Genomic DNA, 25,273 nt, shown 5'->3' with positions numbered 1-25,273 from the left:
TAGAGATAATCCACCGCTAAAAATTATCATTTTGTGATAACTATATGAACAAAAAAAAAAAAAGCACAGCAGTATGTAAATATATACATATCACAAAACCGGTGTAGTTGATTAATAGAGCAAAAACTAATAGTGGTTTTGGTACATTGTTGAAACAAGGCATTCATCAGTAAGACTTAATCGTCCTTGTACTCTTTAGCAGGCCGTGCTTCAAAGCCACCCTCTACTCTCTTCTCAAGGGTGTAAGGCATGTATGTTCCAAGAATTCTATCCCACATGACAAAGAATGGCTGTGAAAAGTTGTATTTGCTGCCATAAAGCTGATGATGGATATCATGATAAGCAGTATTATTTTTAAAGAAGGCATGGAAAAGATTCCCAGGAAGCCATAATCCACAATGGTCATCCACTGTTTTGATGGTAGCAAATGAGAAGAAGAAAATGGAGGATCGAGGAGACATCCCTGAGAGGAGAAAAGATAAGGCCCCACCGATCGTGTCAAGCAGAAGCCCCTCCAGTGGATGATTGTATAGAGCTCCAAACGCATATGGGACAACAAGACGATGATGTTGGGAATGAATGTGCCTATAGAGAAACTTGTTGTGATGCATGTATCTATGCATGAAATACTGCCAAGTATCCAAAACCAGCATTGCCATAACGAACTGTCTGGCTAGAACCATCAGGGAAGTTCGTTGATTTATAGCAGCCTGAGAATCATCTGCAGTTACCTATTGGAAAAGCAAAATCCCTTTACAAAATTAGTATCTCATATTTAATCTTAATATCTATAATTGTTCTTTGGTTGACTTAATGAACATCAAGATCACTAAAAATGATAAAGCTGCATACATATGAACAAAATAAGATCTGATAACAGCTGGCTGCAGGTTAAGGTAAACTAAAATTGTAAAAATCTCAATCATGAACAAGTTCTGCAACAACATAAAGTACTAAAAAAACACTTTCAGTGAAATAAATAACCAAAATCACTCTCCATGTTACTCAAATTTATTAATTCATGCTCTGATTTCAACCAACAGCCATACTAAGAACTGCAAGATTTTCCCTTTATTTGTCAATTTATTCATCTCACATAAATTTACTTGATCTTCCCTTTGCTACTTGGGAAAGGTAACAAAACAAGCTATTCAAAGGCTCCCACCTGATATGAGAGACACCTAAATTGCTTCCTGACAATATGTACTAAATAATTCAGCCTCTCCTCTTATTAACTATTGATGAACTTGTGGAGTGGCATGTAGCTATTTAGGGCTAAACAAAACTCATATAGTAAGACACGTTTCCCATAATTGAACAGATTTCCCAAAAGGAAATAAAAGGAAGTTTCCCTCAATTCATAGTATTACAGAAGGGAAATTACATGAACAGTTGTGTTATGAGAAAGTCAAATTTTAATCACAGAAAGGGGGAAAAGTATTAGTTTTTGCTTATTCAGAAGTTTCTGATCCATGGAAAACTCGATCAGAAAAGTCAAAACAGACATGAAAAAATATTGAGAACAGGGTATGATCGGCGGATTTCATCCTCTGACCACTTCACCACTTTCCCAAAGATAACAGAAAATCAAAATTCCAAACATAAACAAAATTCAAAAGATAAACAATAATGATCAAGCATGGAAAAAAAAAATAAAAATCAAATCATCATGGGACGAAATTAAAACAAAAAAATCAAAAGAAAAAAGAAGAAGAAGCATACCGTAAACAAGAGGATAGCAACAACAGCTTGTATAGACTGTTGAAGAATAACACCTTTAACAACAGTGGTTTTAGAGACCAAATTCTTCACATCTTCATCCTGCTTGGAGTGCAATCTATAATTTTCAAAATAACCTAAACCCAAATACAGCCCCGAATAAACCCAGTAGAGAATAATTGGGACAAAAGTACCCAACAGTTCATCAGAGATTTGAAAACCCATGTTGCCGACTAACATCATAACAACAACCCGCAAAGGAAAGTTTGAATCTTTTGGTTCTTCGCAATGAGTGGTGATTATTGAAATAAATAATAAAACATGGGTTGTTGTGGCGGTGGGCTCACACAATTAGAGTTTGAGTGGGAGAAGAAGATTCCATGTGGTCGTCGGAATCGAAGAGGAGAGACAGAGAGAGGAGAAATTAGAGACAGACCTAAAAGAAAAATCAACCCACGAGCTGGGTGGAGACCGAAGAGGTTTGATTTTTTTAATAAGTTGTGCAATTAAACCTTATAATTTTCTCCAAAAGATAAATAAATCTAAGTTTATTTTCTTACAATTAATTTCTTATATTTTTATTGAAGCGCAAGTTTTAATTTATATTTAATATAATATTATTTTTAAAATTTTATTTTTATAATTTCAAAAATTATTATTAGTTTTATTTTTTAATTTATATTAATTAAAATATTTAAATTTTTATATTTTAATATTAAAATAATAATATTTAAATTGACTTTATTTGATAATTAAGTAAAAATATAGATATTTAATTTTTTTTTTTAATACTTTGAGTGTTTGCAGGGGTAGGATAAAACGACGCCGACTTTGACTGGGAAAACAAGGGGTTTGTAACGTAGTAAAATAAAGTGGAAAGTACGTTAGCGGGCTCTTGTTTGATATTTTTACATACATGTCATCATGCTTATTTGGACCGGAAGACAACACGATGAATTTTTCTAACAAGATTAAGCCACGTCAGCTATAACTTAGCCTACTCTGGCAAAAAAACAAATGGCCAATGTTCCTCTACATAATTTTTTTTTTCCCCCTCAAAAGCAGATAAATACGCACAAATAATATTTTAATTAATAAAGAAAAAAAATATTATAAAAAATATATATTTGCATTTTTTTATTTATTGATTGGCCCAATAAACTTTGGTATTTTTTCCTGTTCAACATATTTATCTTGATTCTAACGTTTAAAAAAAATCAATATTAATAGGCAATCTCTCTCTTTTTTCAATATATAATTTTGCTTATATGTTCTTAAAAAAAAGTGGATATACGTGAAAAATATTTTTTCTAATAAAGAAAAATGTAGTTATTTTTGGATTTTAAAATATTAATAACATTATTTAATGTACTATAATATCATCTAATTTTAATATTGCAATTAAATCATACAATTTTATAATTTTTTTCAGAAAATAAAATATTTTCTACATATAGGAAAAAATAATTTAAATAAATATTTATACATTACAAATTACTCTTATTTTTTCTTTTTAAAGAATTTTTTAAAAATAATTGAATTAAATTAAATTGTTTTCGATTAAAAGGATTTAATTTTTATTTTAAATAAAATAATTAAAAAATTAATTCAATTAACTTCTTATAAAACTTGCAAACAATACATATTTGAGAAGCACAATACTGTCCTGCGTCAACTTTGTTTAATTGCATTGGTTGATCTGGCAAAGCGCAAGGAATCTGATAATAATCATACGATTTAAATTTCAATGAATAACTACAATATCCCGGTATTTAAAAAAATTATGTAAAATATTTTTATAAAAATAAAATAATTTATTTTTTTATTATTAAAAATTATTTTTTAAAAATATTTTCTTTTATTAAAAAAATATTTTTATTATTTAAAATTTTAAAATATTCCGGTTATAAAAAATAAGAAAAATATTTTCCACATGGAACTTTAGTTTATAAAAAATAATTTATAATTAAAAAATATTTTTATATAAAATATTTTTTTAAAAAAATATTTTTTAATAAGATAATTTATTTTTTATTGTTAATTTTAATTTAAAAATTAAAATTTATTCATAAATTTATATATAGATATTTTAATAAAAATTTTAAAGTAGGAAAAATAATTTTTTTTAAAAAAATATTAAATCATTTTTTTTAGAATAACTTAATTTTTTTAATTAAGAAAATATTTTTTATTAATTAAATTTTTAAATATTTTAAATATCAAAAAATATTTTTTAAATAATATTTTCTGTAAAATAAACAGAATCCAAATTTCCATTTATTTCACTTGAAAAATTATTTCATAGCATTTAAGTCACTCATAAAAATTTTAAAATATAACTTTATAGTTAAAAAATAGTTAAGTTATTTTTTAATTTTTTACACAAAATATTTTAGTGAAAATTTCTTTTGGTAAAATAATTTATTTTTTATTATTTAATTTTAATTTTAATTTAAAAAATTAAATATATTAATAAATTTATATATATAAGTATTAATAAAAAAATTTAAAAAAATTATTTTTCATAAAATGAGTTAATTTTTTATTTGATTAAAAAAATATTTTTTATTAATTAAATTTTTAAATATTTAAGTATTAAAAAAATTTATTATTTAATCCATATATATTACCATTATTTACAAGTTAGTTTTCATAATTTTAAAAATTTATTAAAATATTCTTATTTTTTTCATTTGTTAACAATTTAGACATTTCATTCAATTTTAATGTATTTTCAGTTAAAAAAACTGATCAAATTATAGGGAAGAAATTAAAAACCTAAAATTGTCCTCTTCCACGATTTTCCTCTCTAAAATTTCCATCTCTCCCCATAGAAACATAAAGAAAAAAAGGCAATTGACTCCGCATGTCTTACAACAAGGCAATGCAGCTAAATCAAATGTTGATTGGCACATTCCTTTACAAATGATGATCATTCTACTTAATGCCCATATGCTATTCATTAGATAAAGTATGATTAATACACAGATGTCGATTTATCCTAGATTCAAAAATAACACATCAATTAATATTTAAGCCCCAAATCTAAATAAAAATAAGTATAGTAACTCAAAACTTTAGATTTAGAAAATTAAAACTTACAGTGAATTGATCTCTGAAACACTCTTGGCTTTTGGACTTTTGCTTTCTCTCTCTTAGTTTAAGATTTTTCAATTTCTCCAATGCCATTAAATTTGTAGCAAATCATCATTGCCATCTTCTCTATTTAAAATTCCTCACTTTTTTCAGAAAGAAAATAGAGAGATGGGTTTTTGTTTATAGGCTTCTTTTCCAAACATGGCTAGCTAAAATTGTGGGTGCTGATTGCAATGGAGGGATACATAAACTCAATTAAGATATTCGGTTATGTAAATAAATTAACCTACTGGAACATGCATGGCTAACCATTATTGAAAAATCCCTCTCCAGTCACTTTAAAATTGAAAAAAAAAATTTTGAGAAAGAAGTATAATAAAGATGGAACCATACGAAAAGAAAAATTAAAAATTTTCTTAATAAACTATAAAAAAATGGTAAATTGAGAAGTTTTAAAGGTTTATCTTTTATTTGGAAATAATTTAACGGAAAATTGATTATAAATAAATAAAAAGACTATTTTATTAATGGAGATAGTATTTAAAAATATTTTAATAAATTTTTAAAAATAAAAAATTGATTTATAAATAATGGTAATATTTAAAAATTAAATTATAAGTCTTTTAAAAAATATAAAAAATATTTTTCATTAAAAAACAAGAAAGACTTAGTTTTTTTTAATTAAACACTGACCCATCTAATAACGGCTAAAATTGTTAAAAACTACCAAATCAACTAATAGTCTAATACAACCAAATAAGCTCATAATTTCAACCATCGGACTTTTCTCCCACTGGCTAGCTAATATGTCCCCATCCCACCCATTACGTAACATCTAGAAATGCTGAAAGACACAAGGACAATCGTAGCTTCACAACCCACCAAATTGCATGAATACCATAAATGTCTATGTCCCTCTCATGATGTAAAAGATCTAAGATATTAAATTTCAACGGTATTTTTCCCTTGGGAAGCTTTAAAGCACCAAAGAAAAAGGTCAAAAAAAAATAATAATAAAAACAGCTGTGAAGAGCATTAGAGCCACCATCATTGATAATTTTGTTAAGATACTTGAAGATTTATTAGTTAAATCAACAATAATAGCTGTCATTGACCATTTATACAATTTCAATAATTACAGTAAAACGTTCTCCTTGTACCATGTTAACTTAAAATCAAATTAAAAAATTTAAATTTTATTTACTTTATATGTGTTATTTTTTAAAATAATTATTTTTTATTAAGTAATTTATTGAATTGAAATAAATAAATTAATTTCTCTTTACTAAAAAAACTATTGATTTTTTTTTAAAAAACTTTTGATTTCTCGAAAAAGTAAAATAAATATTAATTAAATAGAAATAATTTTTATATTTATTAAAAATTTAAGTTTTTTAACTGAGTTATCCTAATTAAATAAGGGTTTAGAAAACAAATCATGTAGAACAATTTTAGATATTCAATTTGATTAAATCTTATTATGATAAGTTTGGATAATATAATTAGATTTATAATGAATTCAAATTTAAAAATTAATGTGGGTTTAAATCATATATAAATTTTATATATCGAGTATTAATTACTTGAATTATTTTATAAAAATAATTAATTTAATATAAAATATATATTTTATAATTATATTTTTAAATTTTTATATATTTCATTTTAAAATTAGAATTTAAATATAATTTTTGTAGAAATATTTATTTTTTAAAATGAAAAAATATTTTTATATAGTTTATTAATTAAAATCTATAAAATTAAATAGCTTTTATATTATTAGAATAACAATAATGAAATTTAAAAAATTTAAGATAAATTTTGATTTAAGATAAATGCAAATATTGATAATATTAATTGAATTTAAATCTAAATCCTAAACAGAAAGTCCAATAGTGAGATGGTGATTCTCATAAAAGGAAATTAAAAAAAAAAAAAAAATAAAAAAAAAAAAAAGAGAGAGACTGCTTGCGGACCTCAAGGTCCATGAGCCGACCTTTAATTAAACTAATTTAACCCGACCCATACACCATCAGAGTATAGTATACCACACTACCAGCAAGAGTCGCATCTACGCAGTTTAACCCCCAGATCAGAGTAAGCCTACGTTGCTACATTCACATTATGGATCCACTGTATTACTTCTCCATAATCGATTTCCCGCGTTCCTGACATTGGCTTACTGAGATCTTCAATCAGGTATTGCAAATTCTCCAATGCTTAATACTTCGCACATCACTAACTGCACTGGATCACTCATATGTGATTTTTCTTGGCAATTTGTGAATTATGTTGAATTTTCTCACTTGCTGAATTTGAATGAACTGGTTAATTTTCGAACAGAGGATGAACTGCTGTCTTTCCTTGGAGGTTTTCAATCTCAGCTGCTTCAATGGCTTTTTACAAATTTAATGCAGACTTTTTACTGGAGAAAAGAAGCTTTATCGGTGAAATTTTCAATTCTCTCGGTCGAACCGACCACAGTTTTCGGGTCGTTCGTCGAGGAAGGAGGATTGCTCGCTTTACTAAACCCAGTTTTTTTATTTGGGTATTACTGCTTTTTGCTATCTTCTTGATTTCTTTTGCTGCCTTTGGCCTCAAATTTCAACTTCCAGGTGAGCCACCCACTACGTACTCTATTAATTATCCTTTGTTTTGTTTTTTTTTTTTTTTTTCACAAATACCTGCTTGTTTATTTTTTCACTATTATTATGGTTATTCGGTAGGTAATTTTGAAATTTTGGAGAGGAGCAGTTCATCTTCACATAAATTTGATACTAGTGGTGATGGAGAAAGAAGCGTCAAGTTTTCGAATGAAGTCCAGCAAGAATTTTCTGGGTCTTATGACGTTGAAAAAACACTAAGAAGCAAGCGCCGTAAACAGCGTAAGAGAAGTTGGCTTCTATACCATTAATTTCTACATGTGTTTTGGCATATGATAATTTCATTATTTTTGTTAGAAACATTAACTCTGTTGTTTTGAGTCTTTGCTACTTTTTAATTGTCCTGTTGCCAGAAGGTTTGGAACTCAAGGATGATCTTGTGACAGTGGAAATTCAACTTTATCTTTGCTGTTATATTATATTTTTTGATATGGAATATATATATATATATATATATATAGGTAGGATATAGATATATCAATATTAGGAGAAGTGCATAATGGTCTTATTAACCACAAGGTAATTAATATAACATTACTTTCTTAATAATAAGGAGAATCCTTTATCTCATATTTCATAAACAATACTCCTATTGATATTACTCATGATTGAAGAATCTAATTTTCTGAAATTCCAGGCGTAAATGCTAATCCATTTGTCATTTTATCATGACTTATGTGCCTTTTTCATATATGTTGCTCTCTCAGATTTTCCTTGTGAAGTTGGGTTTTCGGAAGCAGTTGATTATCTCATTGAGCCCCAAGATTTAAGAAATTTCACACAATTTTCACTTCATTATGTGGATACAGAGGAGAAAACTTTGGGAATAACTTCATTTCAACCTAGATTTGGAGGACATCAGACCCTCCAGGAAAGAGAGAAATCTTTCTATGCTAGAAATCAAACAGTTCACTGTGGTTTTGTTAAGGGGCCTAGTGGACTTCCTAGTACTGGATTTGATTTGGATGAGAAGGACAAGGCATACATGAGTAATTGTCTGGTAGTGGTTTCTTCTTGCATTTTTGGAACCTCTGACTTTCTGAGGAGGCCTACAAGTAGGAAGGTACCTACCTCCTTATAAATATAAAAATTAATCATATGTACTATTTTTTAAAAAACATTTTGTGTTTTATATGTTTGCATGTTAAAGCTATTCTAGATGGGAATTATCATATATCTCAATCTACTTATTCTTAGCACTTTAAATTCTATACAAAAAGAAAGCCCACAAAGCTGGTGACAGTAGAACTTTCTTAGGATAATTTTATATTGGAAGACCTTCGGTCAAAACTCAAAAGAGAATTACGAGATTATGCTTTTGAGCTGTTTAAGGGACTAGATGGATTGTTGGGTAATTTCACCTCCATAAATTTAATTAGTTTTAACTTTTAGTGTTAACTTCATTATGAGCTTTAATTCCATCTACCATGTAATCATCATTGCCCAAATTCCAAAACTCCAGTGAACAATCTCACCTGAAAACTGCTGTGGAAGCGATGCTTAGTGGAATCCCTAATTTCAGATGAAGTTGTTCACCACAATCAGCTTTCAGGTGACTTTGAAAATGAAACCAAAGTTCAGTAATGAAAGTGGGACCCAAAAAAAGGTTTGGTGATTGATTCAGGTTAAATTGCCTCTAATATCACTAGCCAATGATGTTTTTCTTATTCTTTTACATCAGAGAGCTAGGTATCAAGGATTGAACTTTTGACCTCCTTCATTACAATGCAGCACACTTTATATCAGAGATTAATGGTGTATTTTACCCATTGCTTTAGCTCTTCTTGGGTGTTAATCATGTTCTCAGTTCTTACAGTGATATTATACATTCTTGCTTGTTCCAGATCAGCCAGTTTTCCAAGAACATTGTTTGTTTTGTTATGTTTTTGGATGAGCAAACACTGTCCAAAGTGTCTTTGGAGGGACATGTACGTGATGATAAAGGATATATTGGTCTATGGAGAATAGTTGTTGTCAAGAACCTGCCATATGATGACATGCGGAGAACTGGAAAGGTGCCAAAATTTTTATCACATCGCCTCTTCCCTTCTTCTAGGTGATTGTTATGTTATCATTTGGTTTAGTTCATAGCTCTAGGACATTTTTTCTTTTTCATAGTCTGACCAGAACTTAAAATTTCTTAATATTTTTTTTTATTCACATCCACAATTATTTATCCAGATATTCAATTTGGCTCGATAGTAAGATGAGACTCAACACCGATCCAATGCTAATACTTGAATACTTTTTGTGGCGAACAAAATCAGAGTATGCCATTTCAAACCATTATGACCGTCACTGTGTCTGGGAGGAGGTACTCCAAAATAAACGTCTAAACAAGTACAATCACACAGCCATTGATGAACAGTTCAACTTTTATCAGTTTGATGGCCTTCCAAAGTTTGACCCTTCAGATCCAAATATTCCTCTTCCGAGTTGTAAGTGTTTTGGTGGTGAAGATTGCCTTTTCCATTTTTTTCTTCTGAATTCCTCAAATATAAGACATTGATTCTGCTTCTTGTATCATGCAGATGTGCCAGAGGGTTCATTTATTGTGCGGGCCCATACACCAATGTCCAATTTATTTTCATGCCTCTGGTTCAATGAAGTTGATCGATTCACTTCACGTGATCAACTTAGCTTTGCATACACTTACTTGAAACTAAGGAGATCAAATCCAGATCAACCATTCCACCTATATATGTTCAAGGTAATATAAAGCTTAACGAATCAATGAATATATATATAACTAGATTGCAATTATGTCATATTGCATCTTTGTAGTATACTGGTATCTTGTAGATAAATGCTGGGAGTTCTTTTGGCTTAGCAACTTGAGTTGCTCACTTCATAAATTGTACAATGTCAATTTTCAATCTAGTTACTAAATGTCTGCAAAGTCATTTATCAGTTATTTAATGAGGATTTGTCTGATGCAACTTCATATGAGGAGAGTAATTGCCACCTTTTTCAGTTCTAAATAACCATAAAATCCTGATCTTTGGCACATTATTAGTTTTAGCTAGTTCTTTAATTTTATCAATTTATCCTTAACCTTTCACATTAGTAATAACTTTATTCAACTCAAATTGACATATACACGCACACACACACACACACACACACACATATGTATGTATGTATGTATATATGTATTAATTATCTTTCTTTCTTCTTTCCTTCTCTAAGTAAAATTAACATTTAATTGCAATTTAAATATTCTTCAGATTATAAAATAATACCTTTTCTTTTGTTTATTTGATAATTTGAGTTTAGATTAGTTGTTACTAATTTGAAATGTTGAGGATCAAATCGACGAAATTAAAAAACTGGCTAAAATTGATGCTGCATACAAAGGTCTTTTTTTTTTTTTTTTTAAAAAATCGCCTTTTCTTTAATAACTTTTGTCAAGCCCACCCTAGCTACTTTGGGATTAAGGATTGGATAAGTTGACATTCTTTTTTGTCTCTGGTCAACTTTCTTCTCTGATTTTTATGTTATGTTACGTTAATTTTCTGGCCATAAAGTTGCTCTTAGTTGAAATTTTATTAGAACATTAGGAATCATAGAGGACCATTAGTTTAGGATTTGTTTGGTATTCTTTCCTGCGCTCTAGTGCCTATGATTTCAAAGATGTTATTGACTCTTGCCTTGGATACACATGATTAAACATAGCGATAGAAAACATTAAATGAATGCATTTGTTTCTGTTTGAAATTATTTGCAATCCATTTCATTTGGATGTTGCCCTTGCAAAACCTCATGAACAATTATACATAATGTAATTACATTTTATGCTAATATTTGCAGGATTGTGAACGTAGGGCACTAGCAAAGCTTTTCCATCATAGAGCATTGCCATCGCCTCCACTTGGTCCTTAATAATTGAAATTTCTTTTGGCAGTTATGCCTTGCCTGGTAAGATTAAGCTTCTTCTTGCCCCCTTACCCCACTGCACTTTTCCTTTTCTTATTCCATATGGATTGCCTTAAGTGCCATAGAGAGCAACATCTGCTAATAACCCAAATTATAATGTCCAAACCACCATCATAAATGAACACCTATATATAGATTTCGAGGATTGAAGTCAGCATACTTTTGCTTGGGTAGGCTTAAGTGTCATTGTAGTGTGAGTGTGACACCTTCAGTCTTTATATTTGAGAGCTCCCATGTAGTTAGCATGTTTAAATAATGAAGTAATTGTATTATTTTAATCACATGACTTTGAAAACCATTATTAATCCTTTGCTAACAAAACCTCCCAAACCCCTCTTAATGGAAGTTGATAAGACTCATAATTCACATGAATTGAACCCTAAATCAAACTCTGCAAAATTTCATTCTCAAACTCTGCAAAAAGGAAATGACAAAAACCCATTCTCAATCAAAATATGCAGAATTTGCTTGAATGGAAGCCTTAATCAAACTCTTCAAAATTCCATTCTCAAACTGAAGCTCTAGCATCTGCTGATGACTCACCCAAGCTTGACATTGTTCATGGTTGGCTCACCCAAGCTCTAGCACTTGCTATCACCATCCCTTTTCTTCTCCAAATTCTGCATCCAAATTCACAATTTAGTCATTTCAGTTTGAAAAGAATTGTTGTGAGTGAGGGAGAGGCATAATCATGAGAAAAAGCAAAGGACATATTCACTTTCCTTTTTGAGTGATGATGCTAGGCAGGCCGCCATTCCACATGGACACTCCTCTCCTTTTGTACCTCACTGATCTTATCATCAGCAAGGATGTCTTCAACAATCTATTTGCTGCTCCATGGATACCTCATCTCATTGATGCCCATGTTACCGAGCTCACTAGTACATCCAATATCACCTCCCATACCAAATTCCTCCTCCAAGGCTGCTATGGTTCATTTGGCCTCAATGGTCTCCTTGTACTCCCTTAAGCCTTTGGATATTGCATCATATCACATTTTTTATTCATTAAATTTCTTTTTTTCCCTAACTCAAATCAAATATTACTCTCAAGTTGGAATCCAACTCAAAAGAAGCAAATTATCATGGTTGCTTGTAGTAAATCAGAGTGAGAAATGCCTTTTGGGATGTGAACCACATAAAAACTTGTTTTGAGCGAAAATTTGGAATTTCTCAGAGTCTCTTGCTTGTATTGAGTGAAATTAGAGTCAACTTTTTAGGGATGGAAAATTTATCATTTAGTCCCTGTAGTATTGAAAAATTCATTAGTTGGTCCCTCGATTTTGAAAAATACATTAAAATATCTATGAGATTTTAAAAATATACTAATTAGTCATTTCATTAATTTTAGTCGTTAGGTAATTTACTATTTAGTTCCTGTAGTATGAAAAAATTCATTAGTTGATCTCATTGATCTCTCAGTTTTATAAAAATGTGTACTAATTAATATCTTCGTATTGAGGGTACTTTAAACTTTTTTACAACACTTAATGGTTAAAATTAACTGAGTGATTAATTAGTAAAATTTTAAAAACCTCATGGACGTTTTAATATATTTTTTAAAATTAAGAGACTAGCTAATGAGTTTTTCTATATCACAGGGACCACATAATAATTTTCCATTTTAGGGAATTAGGTTCTTTATTTTTTTTCAAGAACTATGGAGGCGCCTGGAGGGAGGGGACTTGGCAAGATCTGGGGAGACAGTGAGGAGTGTTCTAGAATATTTGCGGAAGGAGAGGATGTAGTAAAAAGTGGAGTGGTGCAGGGCGAAGGTAAAGAGGATGAAAGAGGGGAAGAAGGGGGAATAGCAAGGAATGTGAGCAGAGGTGGGTAAGCGATGAAAGAGATAAGTTTTGTAAATTAAAAAGCATATGGATAAAGAGATAGAGGTGGAATGTCAGTGCCACTGCCATGTGAAGGAGATAAATTTTTATTATGAAAATAACGACTTGGACATGCCAGGTCAGCTTTTTGCTGAAGCTCCCAATGTATTAGGGGCAAAAGGACTTTGTGGTATATTAAATTAAAGTTTAAGGGTCTTTGTGTTACAAATTGAAGGCCTTGAGGGATGATGGGTGAAATTAGTCAGAAGTCAAGTGTATGAGTGAAATAGCTGAACCTATAAGATGTTAATAAAAAAGTAATAGTGTCTTAATTTAACAATTTCTTTTTTGATTTGTTGGTTGATTTGATCTCTTATCGTACAAGATAGAGTAGCTATCAACATAAAACGCCTGCGAATTATCTAGAACTATGCAACTGTAGCATGCTGAAATATGAAATGAAGTCTATGTCCTTTTAAAGTGTGAAAGGAGTTTTTGTACTCATTAATACTGATGATAATAGGAATTTCTTGTAACTAAACTATTACCTCTTGTTTCACATTGATTTTACCACTAAAGAATGAAGTTCATCCTAGACCTAGATGTGTTGTCTTCATCCTACATGTCTATATGAATCAGCAACTGCCATAATGAAGTTACAACTTTGCCCCATCAAAATTGAAGAAGCAAAACAAACATTAAAATAAAAGAATTAAAAAAAGAACATTTCTGGTTATGCACACATGCTTGCCTAAGGAGCTTCTGTTTGCATGAATGATTTAATACAACACATCAAATTTGGTATCAGAGTCTGCATTTCAAAAAATTGATATTTTACATAAAACTATTAGGCGAGTGTTATGCCTCAAGAGTCTTCTGGCTTAACCAAGGTGTTTGAGCAGCCAGAAAGAGAGAGATAATGAGAAATAAAAGGAAAGAAAGAAGGAAGAAGCAGCAAAGAAAGTGAAGAAGGTTAGAGATAAGGAGAAAGGGAAGATTTAGGAGAATTTAGAAGGAAGCAGTGAAATTGTATTGATTCAATTTTTGTTCTCTTACAGTGGCTTATAGCACATTAATATCAGTAACTAATCCTCCCAAGTGTGAATCAGTTACAAAATAGAATTCCTAACCACTTTAGCTGCTGTTTCTAACAGCAAGTTGGGGAATTTTCAGCAACTATATTTTAACAAAGTATATCTCACTTCTTTTGGATGGATTGATAAAGGCATATCTAATGGTAGAAATAGTGAAGTACAAACCGAGTAAACTAAAATCCAGGATTGCTATAACAGGATCATTATACTCCTGAGGTCTCTAGCTTCTCACTTAAAAACCCATGCGTGTCTTTGATGGATTTTGTATTCTCTTTGCAGGAACAGGTATTGAAAGAAGAGAAGCATAAAATTCCAGATTGCCTTGTTGAAAAATCTAGTTTAATGGATCTTTCAAGCTTGTAACACCTCAGACCTAAGCAGTCAGCTCCCTTCCGAGAGGATGAGATTTGATTAGGTGGATGCCTTATTAACTATGGTAAATGATTCTATTCTATCGGCAAGTAGTTTTCCGCACGGAGAGCTTGGGGCTTTGTTGGACTAAAGTAATGAGATTGCATGAGTGGCCCTTGGCATCAGAATTATGTAGGAGGAGATTTATGGGCTTCATCCCTACATTATCATTCTAAATTTTAGTTCCAAATTTAACACCGACCTACTTAGTACCATATTTGTGCCCATATGCTCATACACAGGCTGATTACTGGTTCCAGTTCCACTATAGTTTGCAACATCTCTCTCTTTTGAATATTTATCAACAAATTGTTAGGAGGGAAGGAAAGTGCTAACTTTCGAAGAAATTTTTTTGTCCTCTTTGTACCCTCTCTCTCTCTCTCTATATATATATACATATTTTCTAGTGGCAGGTTAGAATGCCACATTGTGTTGAGGGAGAAAGAAAGTTGGGGGGATCCTCCTCACTGTTTGAGCGTATGCGATACTGCTGGTCAGTAGTCAAGGTCTTGGCATTTTACTAACCTGACTGTTCAAGAATTGTGTAATTGCATGTGTATGCTTATGCACAGAGGGTAGAGTATGTAACTGCTTGAGAATGCTTTAATGTTAGTTTAATTTTTCAATTCATGACTCCTGGGTCCTTCGTCCACTGACACTTGTAACTACCTATGAGAATGCAAGTCATGCTTTCTTGAAGGTTCTACAATCTTTTCATGAGTAACCTCTGTTATCCTGCTCTTTCAACTGTCTATAAATACCTGATTGTTGCTTGCTTGATCCAACAAATACTCTACCCTAGACTCCATTGTAGATGTTGCATGTGAAAATTGGAGGAAACTAAACCATAAGCACCTTTTTCTCTATGTTTGTTGGTTTTCTCCAATATTTCATATACGAACTTCACATGTTTGTATCTTTTACAGACCCTACAACAAGACTTAAAATAAATCATGCCCAAGTCGTATGGAGTATTGGAGAAATTTAAATAAGCTGATGGTGCTTCTTGTTTTTTGTTTAATTTCCTCTAATATCTCTTATCTGGCCTTTTCATCTCGCAAGTTCTGCTAAAATTTCCAGCCAAGGCGACTATGTCGAACGTGGAAATTAAAAACCGAACTTAATTTATGGCCTTCCTGAGAATAGCTATAACTAGGCAACAATGAAAAACTTCGCAACTATAAAACAATGACATGTAACAAACTTTGGGGAGTGTACGGACGTTAATATCTGCCGTGTGATTTAGTTTTCTCATCACACTTTTTTTTAGAAGTTTTCTTGATGGATCATCAATTAAAAAAAAAGAGATTTACTATTTAGTGTCATTATTAATAAGTTAGTTATTCAATTTTAAAAAAATTTATTAAAATATTTTTATTTTTCATTGTTTTATCAAATTTTTCTATTTTTGTCACGTAAATAATGAAAAAGAAAATTTAAGAACTATGTTGTTGTTGATAGAGAAATAAAATAAATGTATTTTAATATATTTTAAAAATTATAGAACCTGACTTATTAATAATAGTAATATTTAAAAATTAAATAATATTTTTTAAAAAAAAAAAGTGGAATGAATAAAAGACGAAAATCAATGTGTACATTTGAAATTCAAATACTTTTTAATCAAATTCAATCATTTAATTTCCATATAAATCATTCTTTTTTAATTTACTATTCTTAAAAGGTTTTTTTTTTTTGAAATAGAGGTTGGGAGAGTCGAATCTTAGACCTCTCAGGTCTATCAGGATGCACTTTCCACCAGGCTAAGCCTCGGAGTGCAAAAGGTATTTAACTGTGAAAATTAATTTATAAGCGGTTTTAAGAAATTTAAAATTATTAAATTAAGTAATTCATATACTTGATAACAAGTAGTTTATAAGCACAATAATTATTAAATTAGTAAAAAATATTAAATAAAATATATAATAAAATTTTAAAATTTAATGACACACTATAGTAATTTATTTGATTAAAACACTTTAAAAATTCAGTATTTTTTTAATAAAAAGTAACTCACATTATATCAAATCCAAAGCAATTATATCATTGAGAAATGTTGAAGGTATACTATTCAGACATATGAATTTGATACTAAAATAGTAGTTTTAGCACATTATTCGCATATCGTTGAATAAAAAAGACACAATATCAATAAAAGAAAATAAAAGATAAATATAATTTTCTGTTACACCGCATAAGTAAGAATTATAACTAGAAAATGAAAGGGGTTGTACAATAGTCAATGCATTAGACTAGTGGTGAACACCATCAATACCCATATTCTTCAACCAACTTAAAGTCTCCTTTGTAGTAATAGCTTCAGCAACAGGAGAAGGAAGTAAGCCCATATAACATGATAAAGGACTATTTAGACTCTGTTAGGAGTTTCAACCAATATCGTTTGGCTAAGACGAAATAAGAGAAAAAATAGGATGAAAGACTAAAAGTCTTATTGAAATTCCTCAAAGATTGAAAAGTTGCTTTCTAATAACCAAGGGAGGCTATTTATAATAAAAACAAAACCCTAATGTGCAAAATTATGAAAATACCCAAAATATCCAAAAATAATAATCAAAATACAAAAGTTAGCCCCGGTCCAAGTCTGCCGTAAAATTCAAGACTAGTTGCTCCATGTCATTCCCTTCCACTTGTAAAGAACTCGACCTCGAGTTGTCATCAGCAGGGTAGTATTGAAATAAATCTGCCACATTAAACGTCTTGAAAATTTTTATCTCATGTGTGAGGTCAAGAACATAGGCATTGTCAGTGATCTTCTGAATGATCCGGAATGGACCAATCTTCTTGGCGTCAAGTTTTTTCTGTCCTCCACCACGCTCCTTGCGTAAATACACCATAACTTGGTCACCGACATTGAAGGACTTGAAACGCCTATGTTTATCAGCTGTAGCTTTATATTTGTCATTGGCTTTTGTAAGGCATTGTTGTACCTGTTTGAAAACATCCACATGCTGCTTTGCCAAGTTGCTTGCTACAATACTGTTGTGAGAACCTATGGGAACGGCAACAAGATCAACTGTATGCGCTGGGACTTTCCTGTATGCAACAGCAAATGGTGACATCCTTGCGGAGTTATGGACAACACTGTTGTTAGCAAATTCCACCAAGTCTTGGAGGATTTCACTCTCCTTTGGACTCATATTGTAATGAGGCAGATTCAATAGTTTTGATCTAGGAATGAGATCAATCTGATATTGAATATCCCGCTGAGGTGGAAGCTTGAATGATTCCTCCACTATCTTAGGAAACTCCTTCAATAGCTCTTTGACGGGTGGTGTTAAAGATGGTGCATCATTCATTGTACCTTTTGCTCTCACCAATAAGGCCAGTATGCCTTCAGATTTCTCAACTGTGCCTGATAGCCTCTGTACTCCTGTGGAAACAGCAACAACATTCTTCCCTTCCACTTTAGAATGTTTAACAGAACCGGAAGGCAAGATAGTAATCTTCTTTTGATTCCACGTGAACATGTATGAATTCTTTTTTTCTTTGTGCAACGCATCAATATCGAACTGCCAAGGGTGACCTAGCAAAATTCCACAGCAATCCATATCCACAATATCACAATTAACAAGTTTAGCATAAGATTTACTGATCGAGATAGGCACGCTGCTGTAACAGCCCGGAAACCGGTACCCCTCTGTAGCGGCCCGAACCATCACCGGCGCTAGGATCCAGATCAGCTTAAGGCCGCCGGGACCCGTAGCAAGCCAAACATACCTCCTATCACCTGGTCAAATCCCATACATGATCAAAACATTAACATAAAAACTTAAACATCTGATGTAAATACCGAGCCTGACCTGTATGCAACATAATTGAAAACATAAAGAAACCCCCTACTAGAGCCCTCATCAAAACTCTAGCTGGGTCAACATAACATAGATCAAGCTGGGATTACATCCAAAGAACTAGAACCTAACTTGTGCATGCATCAAACCACAAACATAAGACCTCCACTAAGGGTCCTCCATAAAAAAACCATAGCGTGGTAAACAACACATGCCACAAGATTAGTTCAAACTCAACTCAACAATAAACCATACATACATCATGTACTAAAAAGGGACTAACCAAGTCTTAGGGCCAAGCACAGTACTAAACCATAAACATAACTCCACTTAACTTTACATTACATTCTCTTACAAAACATTATATCAATGTACAATACATGTCCACACTGAAAGTGCTAATCTAAAACTATTACATAAGCAAAACTTTTACTCTTGACGTCTTCCTGGCCTACCACTGACCTGCAAGACTGGGGTTAGGGGAGAGGGGTGAGCTAAAAAGCCCAGTGAGTAGAAACAAAGAAAACAGTTCATTAATTACATGCTTTCATGAAATGCGTCACAACACAAACAAATCATATCACGGATTGGACCCAACCCCAAAACATCCCTTCCAGTCTCAGTATGCCCGGCCCGGCCGGGTCTCACAACCTTCGTATGCCTGGCCCGGCCAGGTCTTACAACAACTGTATATGTATGCCTGGCCCGGCCAGGTCTCACAACATCTCTAGGGCTAATGGGGTCGTTCTTGGTCCAATCTCCATCAACAGTAAATAATGCAATGCTTCATATTCGTGTAACTAGTGCAATCAACCTATTACATATAAACATGATGCATGAGCATGCTTTAGGCATTTGATTTCATAAAATAAAGATTAAGTTTAGTTCTACTCACTTCTGGCAGACGCTGGACCGACTCTGCAACTGCTAACGCTGATGGCCTCCTCGATCCCTCGGGTCCGATCCTACACAGGTGGACTCAAATGAGGTGCCAACACACTCTAAACAACTCATAAACAACTCCCCAAAAACCCCCTAAAACATCACTTAAACCTGCATAGAAAACAACCAAGAAATGGCTGAACAGGGCACTTTCGGCGGCACCTTCGGCGGCCGAACCCTCCCTCCAGAGACGAAACTCGGGCACCTTCGGCGGCACCTTCGGCGGCCGAAAGTCCCACTCCAGAGACGAAAGTCAGGCACTTTCGGCGGCCGAATCCTTCCTTCGGCGGCCGAAAGTCTGCTTTCAAGCCAAAACTCAACTTTCGGGGGCAAGGTTAGGTAGCCAAACCATGCATCCACAGACAGGTTCGGCGGCCGAACCTGAGTTCTTCTCAGAAGGGCAGAACTCAGCTTCTCATGCATTCAAGCCTCCCAAACCTTCCAAACACCCCAAAACAAGCACCCAACTTTACCAAAACATGCATAAACCTTAAACCATGCATAAAGGAGCTTAACAACTAGATTAAACTCCAAAAACAACATCCAGAGCATGCATAAACAGCTTATGACCCACATAAGCCAAAACCAACAAAACTAGCTTAAACCTCACTTGCTCTTCCCCAATCATGCATACACTCCCCCACATGCATAAACTAGCTTAAAACTTCAACATATCATCACATAAACATATATAAACAGGCATAAGCATACATTGGGCATAAAACCCACATAAACCTAAACATGCATATCTACCCATTAAAATTCCATTAAAACTTCTTAAACTTACTTAAAACTTCATGAATCGTAAAAGAAAGCATAGATCCACACTTACCTCTTGAAGATCGAGGGTTGGTGCGACCCAAAGCTTGAGGTGTGGAGAACCCAAACTCTTAAAGTCTTCAAGCTCTCCAAACCTTGATCCAAGCTTGAAAACTCTTCAAAACCGCCATAGAACTCATGAAAACATGAAGGAGATGAAGAAAAACATGAAAACGGCCAAGGGAGGACAAAAACTCACCTAAGCTCGAGAATGGGGAGAAAACTCGCCCATTTCCGATCTGAGGGCCCTTTATAGGTGGCCTGGTCAAAGACCTTCGGCAGCCTAACGTGCCCTCTAAACTCATGCATGTTCGGCGGCCGAACTTGACTTTCGGCAGCCGAACCTTGGCTCGTTCAAACAAGACTTTCGGAGGCCTAAAGCGCTCCCAAAACCTTTCCATGTTCGGCGGCCGAACTTCACTTTCGGCGGCCGAACCTGGCAACGCCTCATTGGTCTTTTCTTTTCAAACTCAATTCATTTTCATTTAAAACCATGAAATCATGTGAAAACATTTTAGAAAACACATTTTACCCCTCTAGAAGCCTTTGGCATTCTTCAGAAATTCCAGATTCCAACGGAGATTCCGCCGGAAGGTAGGAATTCCGATGCCGGAATCTAGCCGGGTATTACAGCTGCAGATTTTGTTGACCTCAATTGTCGGACCTTCCTTAATCCATCCGACTTTGTATGGCGAAGGGTGCGGCTGTGTAGGAAACTGCAATTTCTCCACCAATTGCTTAGCTGTCAGATTCTCACAACTGCAGCTATCTATGATTAGCCTGCAAATTGCCTCTCCTACTCGACACTTTGCTTGGAAAATCTTCCTCCTTTGCGTCTCATCTTCCTGTTTTGTTGAACATAAGATTTTCTTCACCACATAGGTGACCTCAGGATTGGCGGCCACAGGATTGGCGGCCACATGGGGATGTGCGGCGGCGGCGGGTTGGTGGATTCCCTGCTGCAGGGTCAGCTGTCCGATCATCTCCCTCAATTCTGCCAAGGATGTCTCAATCGTAGCAAGTCGCGCCTCTTGGTTATCTGCCATGGCCGAACTTTGCTCTGATACCAATATGATAAAGGACTATTTAGACTCCGTCAGGAGTTTCAACCAATATCATTTGGCTAAGACGAAATAAGAGAAAAGATAGGATGAAAGACTAAAAGTCTTATTGAAATTCCTCAAAGATTGAAAAGTTATTTTCTAATAGCCAAGGGAGGCTATTTATAATAGAAACAAAACCCTAATGTGCAAAATTATGAAAATACTCAAAATATCCAAAAATAATAATTAAAATACAAAAGTTAGCCCCAGTCCAAGTCTGCTGTAAAATCCAAGACTAGTTGCTCCATGTCATAACAACTCATACTTGCATGCAAATATTGTCCAAAATGATCTCGTAATATCCATTTACATTCAATTCTGTCTCCATTCAAAGGCACAACAACATCCACATTACCCTTCAAATAATTTGCAGGAAGAGCTACCCAACTATTTGAATATGACAAAGTAATGGTAGATCGAGAAACATGTAAACATTGTTGTGATGCACTCCATTCCTCGTAATAATTAGTAGTAAAAGAATTAATTTGTTGTGCACTGCACTTTTTGAATCTTATACCATATTATTTTGATTCCATCATGTTCCCCATATTAACATAAAAATGCAAGAGATAACATCCATATGGCACGAATTAAAAATAAAGACTAACCAATTATCAATTGAGTGAATCGAATTCGAAATAAAGAAAACATCGAGAGACCACACCTGATAGGCAAGAGGACAGTGAAAGAAAAGATGCAATCTTGTTTCTGGTGCACCATTACAAACTGGACATGAAATAGGAATATCCACATGACGCATCACCAACTTTGAAGTATCAGGCAATAGATCACGACACAGTCGCCAAACTACCAATTTCACCTTCTTAAGCACCTTAACAGCCCAAAATTTATGCCATAAACAAGTAGAAAGAGAAGGCATTGTAGATGTCCCACCTTATTGATCAAGCCATATATAATATCCACTTTTAACAGAATATGAACCTGAACGTGAAGCAGACCAATACCACAAATCAGATTGCATAGACAATCGCAAAGGAATTTGCAAAATTAGTCTTACATCCATATCATCAAATAACTCATGAAGAACATCTAACTTCCAGCAACGTCTTGGAGCATCAATAAGAAAACTAACAGGCATATCAGCTACACTTAGAACATATGGTGAATGAATATATGGATCCTCAGTCGACGGTAATCAAGAATCATGCCATATTAACGTTGAACAGCCATCTCCAATTCGGCAATGTGATCCAATTTTCAAAAGGGACCCAGCTTGCCAGATACTGCACCAAGTGAAATTTGGATTATTTCTCAATTCAGACTCCAAAAAAGAACAATGTGGATAGTAATGAGCCTTAAAAATTTGGGAAACTAATGATATAGAGTTTGTCATGAAATGCCACCCTTGTTTTGCAAACATAGCAATATTGAACAAACGAATTTTTTGGAAACTCAAACTACCAGCATCTTTGCATGTACATAAATCCTCCCAACTCATCCAACTAACACCACCTGTATTTGATTTATTACATCACCAAAATTTGTTTAAAAGACATTCAATTTTGGAACTAGATCCTTAGGTAACAAGAAAACACTCATCACATAAGATGGAATTGCCTGTGTAACAGACTTAAGCAATATCTCCTTTCCTGCACGTGATAAAAATTGACGATCCCAACTGTGTACTTGTTTTCGTACTTTATCCAATATAAATTGAAAAATCTCCTATTTATTACGACTAACAAAGGAAGGCAAGCCAAGATATGTAGAGGATTGTTGTTGAACAAGAATAGCAAGACAAGAGGATAAAAACATCTGCTCAACTGAGGCAATTTTACGCCTAAAACACATTGATGACTTATTCAAATTAACCTTTTATCTAGAACCCATTTCATAGATTCTCAAACATTTTATAATTTCATGCAATTTGGCAACAGTGGCTTTACAAAAGAAATAGCTATCCTTCGCAAAAAATAAATGAGTTACCATTGGAGCCCCACGAGCCACCCAAACACCATGTAAAAGTCCCTACTAAGCCAATTATGCAATAAAGCACTCAATCCTTCAGCATATAAAATAAACAGATATGGAGATAATGAATCACCTTATCGTAGACCACGGGATGGGATAATGTGTCCATAAGAAAATCCGTTATGAGAAACTGAATATTGAGCTGAAGTAATAAAAGACATGAAAGAATGCACCCAATGTTCATCAAAACCCAACCATAGCATTAATTGATGTAGAAAATGCCATTCAACTCGGTCATAAGCTTTACTCATATCCGCTTTAATAGCTGCATAACCCACCCTACCCTGTGTTTTACGATGCAAATAGTGATGCACTTCATAGGCAATGAGAAAATTATCAGATATCAAATGATGTGGGACAAAAGCACTTTGTATTTCCAAAATAACATCACCCAAAACCAATTTTAATCTATTACCGATTACTTTAGTTACAATTTTATCAATCATATTACACAAAGAAATTAGTCGCAGATCAAAAACAAATTCAAGCTTTTGTTTCTTCAAAATTAGAACAATAAAAGTTTGATTCATACCTAAAGGTACACCACCATAATATAAAAATTATAAGCATGCAGCAGTAACATCAGGACTAATTACATCCCAAAAATGTTGATAAAACCCCGAGGTTAAGCCATCTGGTCTAGGTGACTTATCCGAATGCATAGCAAAAATCGCACCCTTCACCTCATTAGGGGCATAAGGACAGGTGAGTAAAAAATTATGATCGGAGTCACTTTACGTTCCACACAATTCAATAGTTCATCCATTTCACCCACCGAGAAACTGAACACAGACTGAGAATATCTAACAATAATATCAGATAGGCCACATTCCCAATCAACCTATGCATCAGATTCATTCTTTAACTAAATAAATGAGTTTTTTCTCTTCAAGCGACTCACCATGCAATGAAAATAAAAAGAATTAGAATCCCTATGATCCAACCAATGTTGTTTAGACCTCTGCTTCCAATATAACTCCTCTTAAGCTAATAATATATTATATTGAACATAGGTTTCAGCATATTGCATTTGTGAATTTGCACTGCGAGCACTGTATAAACACTCATGTTGTGACGACAAGCAGCCTTTCGCATATGGAAGGATTGTTTAAAGTTACGACTCCAAGAGTCCAATGCAGTGCAACAACCATTTAATAAAATTCAAAAGACCTAGAGGAAAAAGAAGTGCAACTTGTCAATATCACTTGTCAACAACCTGGGTATAATAACCATGCGTTCTCAAAAATAGGAATATGATATGAAGAAATGGATGCCAAATGCAACACACATGCTGCTGAAAATAACGCACCCTATATAGAATTTCCAAAAACACGATCTAACCTTTCCTGTACTTATGCACGTCCCTTTTCCCATGTATAAGGACGACATTAAAACTCAAGTCAGTTAATGCACAATCTTAAATAGCATCACGAAAACCAGTAAAAAGCCACCTTGGTTGTAATCGACCTTCATACTTCTCAGCTGCTATTAAAAATATCATTAAAATTCCTCAAGACATACCATGGGAGATTAGATGATTGAGAGAGAGTGCGAAGAAAATTCTGGGACAAACGACGACGATAATGTTCCGAATACCCGTAATAACGAGTTAAGCGATAAGGAGCAAAACTATGTAGGTGAACAAAGACATCAATATGATTTGATGAATAACCCAACAATTGAACGAAATTTGAATTTTTCCATAGCAAAGAAATACCACCACTCCTATCCACTGGATTGACAACAAAAGATTCCACAAAACCAATAGATATTCAAAACTGATCTACTCTACTTCGTTGAACCAATATTTCCATGAGAAACACAAATTTGAGTTGCTTTATACATATTAAATCCTTTAGCTCTT

The 25,273-nt window shown here is 33.1% G+C and overlaps 3 protein-coding genes across 5 annotated transcripts; 1 reads left to right on the top strand and 2 right to left on the bottom strand.

Moving 5' to 3' along the window:
* Positions 1-2,207, bottom strand: LOC110616289 (sphinganine C4-monooxygenase 1). Its single transcript, XM_021758668.2, has 2 exons — positions 1,723-2,207; positions 1-731 (listed from the first exon to the last, which is right to left on the bottom strand). Exons 1-2 carry the CDS (start codon positions 1,960-1,962, stop codon positions 177-179), a joined length of 795 nt encoding a protein of 264 aa, XP_021614360.1. The 5' UTR covers positions 1,963-2,207; the 3' UTR covers positions 1-176.
* Positions 2,208-6,842: 4,635 nt separating this feature from the next.
* Positions 6,843-15,451, top strand: LOC110616187 (probable hexosyltransferase MUCI70). 3 transcript variants are annotated; one of them, XM_043957069.1, is made up of 9 exons: positions 6,843-7,014; positions 7,159-7,430; positions 7,542-7,709; positions 8,186-8,541; positions 9,323-9,534; positions 9,660-9,916; positions 10,010-10,188; positions 11,289-11,396; positions 14,613-15,451. In XM_043957069.1, the coding sequence occupies exons 2-8, from the start codon at positions 7,208-7,210 to the stop codon at positions 11,358-11,360; spliced, it is 1,467 nt and encodes a 488-aa protein (XP_043813004.1). In that variant the 5' UTR covers positions 6,843-7,014; positions 7,159-7,207; the 3' UTR covers positions 11,361-11,396; positions 14,613-15,451. The 3 variants fall into 3 exon arrangements, with proteins under 3 accessions (XP_043813004.1, XP_021614228.1, XP_021614227.1); XM_021758536.2 differs by having other exon boundaries at positions 6,844-7,014; positions 7,542-7,700; positions 8,288-8,541; XM_021758535.2 differs by having other exon boundaries at positions 6,845-7,014; positions 7,542-7,700.
* An 8,032-nt stretch (positions 15,452-23,483) lies between these two features.
* On the bottom strand, positions 23,484-23,939 carry LOC110615349. The gene has a single exon (XM_021757192.1). The coding sequence runs from the start codon at positions 23,937-23,939 to the stop codon at positions 23,484-23,486; it is 456 nt and encodes a 151-aa protein (XP_021612884.1).
* Between the last annotated feature and the right edge of the window lie 1,334 nt (positions 23,940-25,273).

Source organism: Manihot esculenta, chromosome 5, assembly GCF_001659605.2.
Source record: "Manihot esculenta cultivar AM560-2 chromosome 5, M.esculenta_v8, whole genome shotgun sequence".
NCBI classification, from domain to species: Eukaryota; Viridiplantae; Streptophyta; class Magnoliopsida; order Malpighiales; family Euphorbiaceae; genus Manihot; species Manihot esculenta.
The sequence above is the reverse complement of the archived record's forward strand: the minus strand, read 5'-3'. Positions and strand labels throughout refer to the sequence as shown.

Excerpts from the sequence above, each read along its gene's own strand:
- LOC110616187 (XM_043957069.1), top strand. The coding sequence starts at position 7,208 with ATGGCTTTTTACAAATTTAATGCAGACTTTTTACTGGAGAAAAGAAGC. Across the intron at positions 7,710-8,185 it reads CCGTAAACAGCGTAAGAGAA|ATTTTCCTTGTGAAGTTGGG; the intron begins GTTGGCTTCTAT and ends TTGCTCTCTCAG. Across the intron at positions 9,917-10,009 it reads AAATATTCCTCTTCCGAGTT|ATGTGCCAGAGGGTTCATTT; the intron begins GTAAGTGTTTTG and ends TGTATCATGCAG.
- LOC110616289 (XM_021758668.2), bottom strand. The coding sequence starts at position 1,962 with ATGATGTTAGTCGGCAACATGGGTTTTCAAATCTCTGATGAACTGTTG. Across the intron at positions 732-1,722 it reads TTGCTATCCTCTTGTTTACG|GTAACTGCAGATGATTCTCA; the intron begins GTATGCTTCTTC and ends CTTTTCCAATAG.
- LOC110615349 (XM_021757192.1), bottom strand. The coding sequence starts at position 23,939 with ATGAATCAAACTTTTATTGTTCTAATTTTGAAGAAACAAAAGCTTGAA.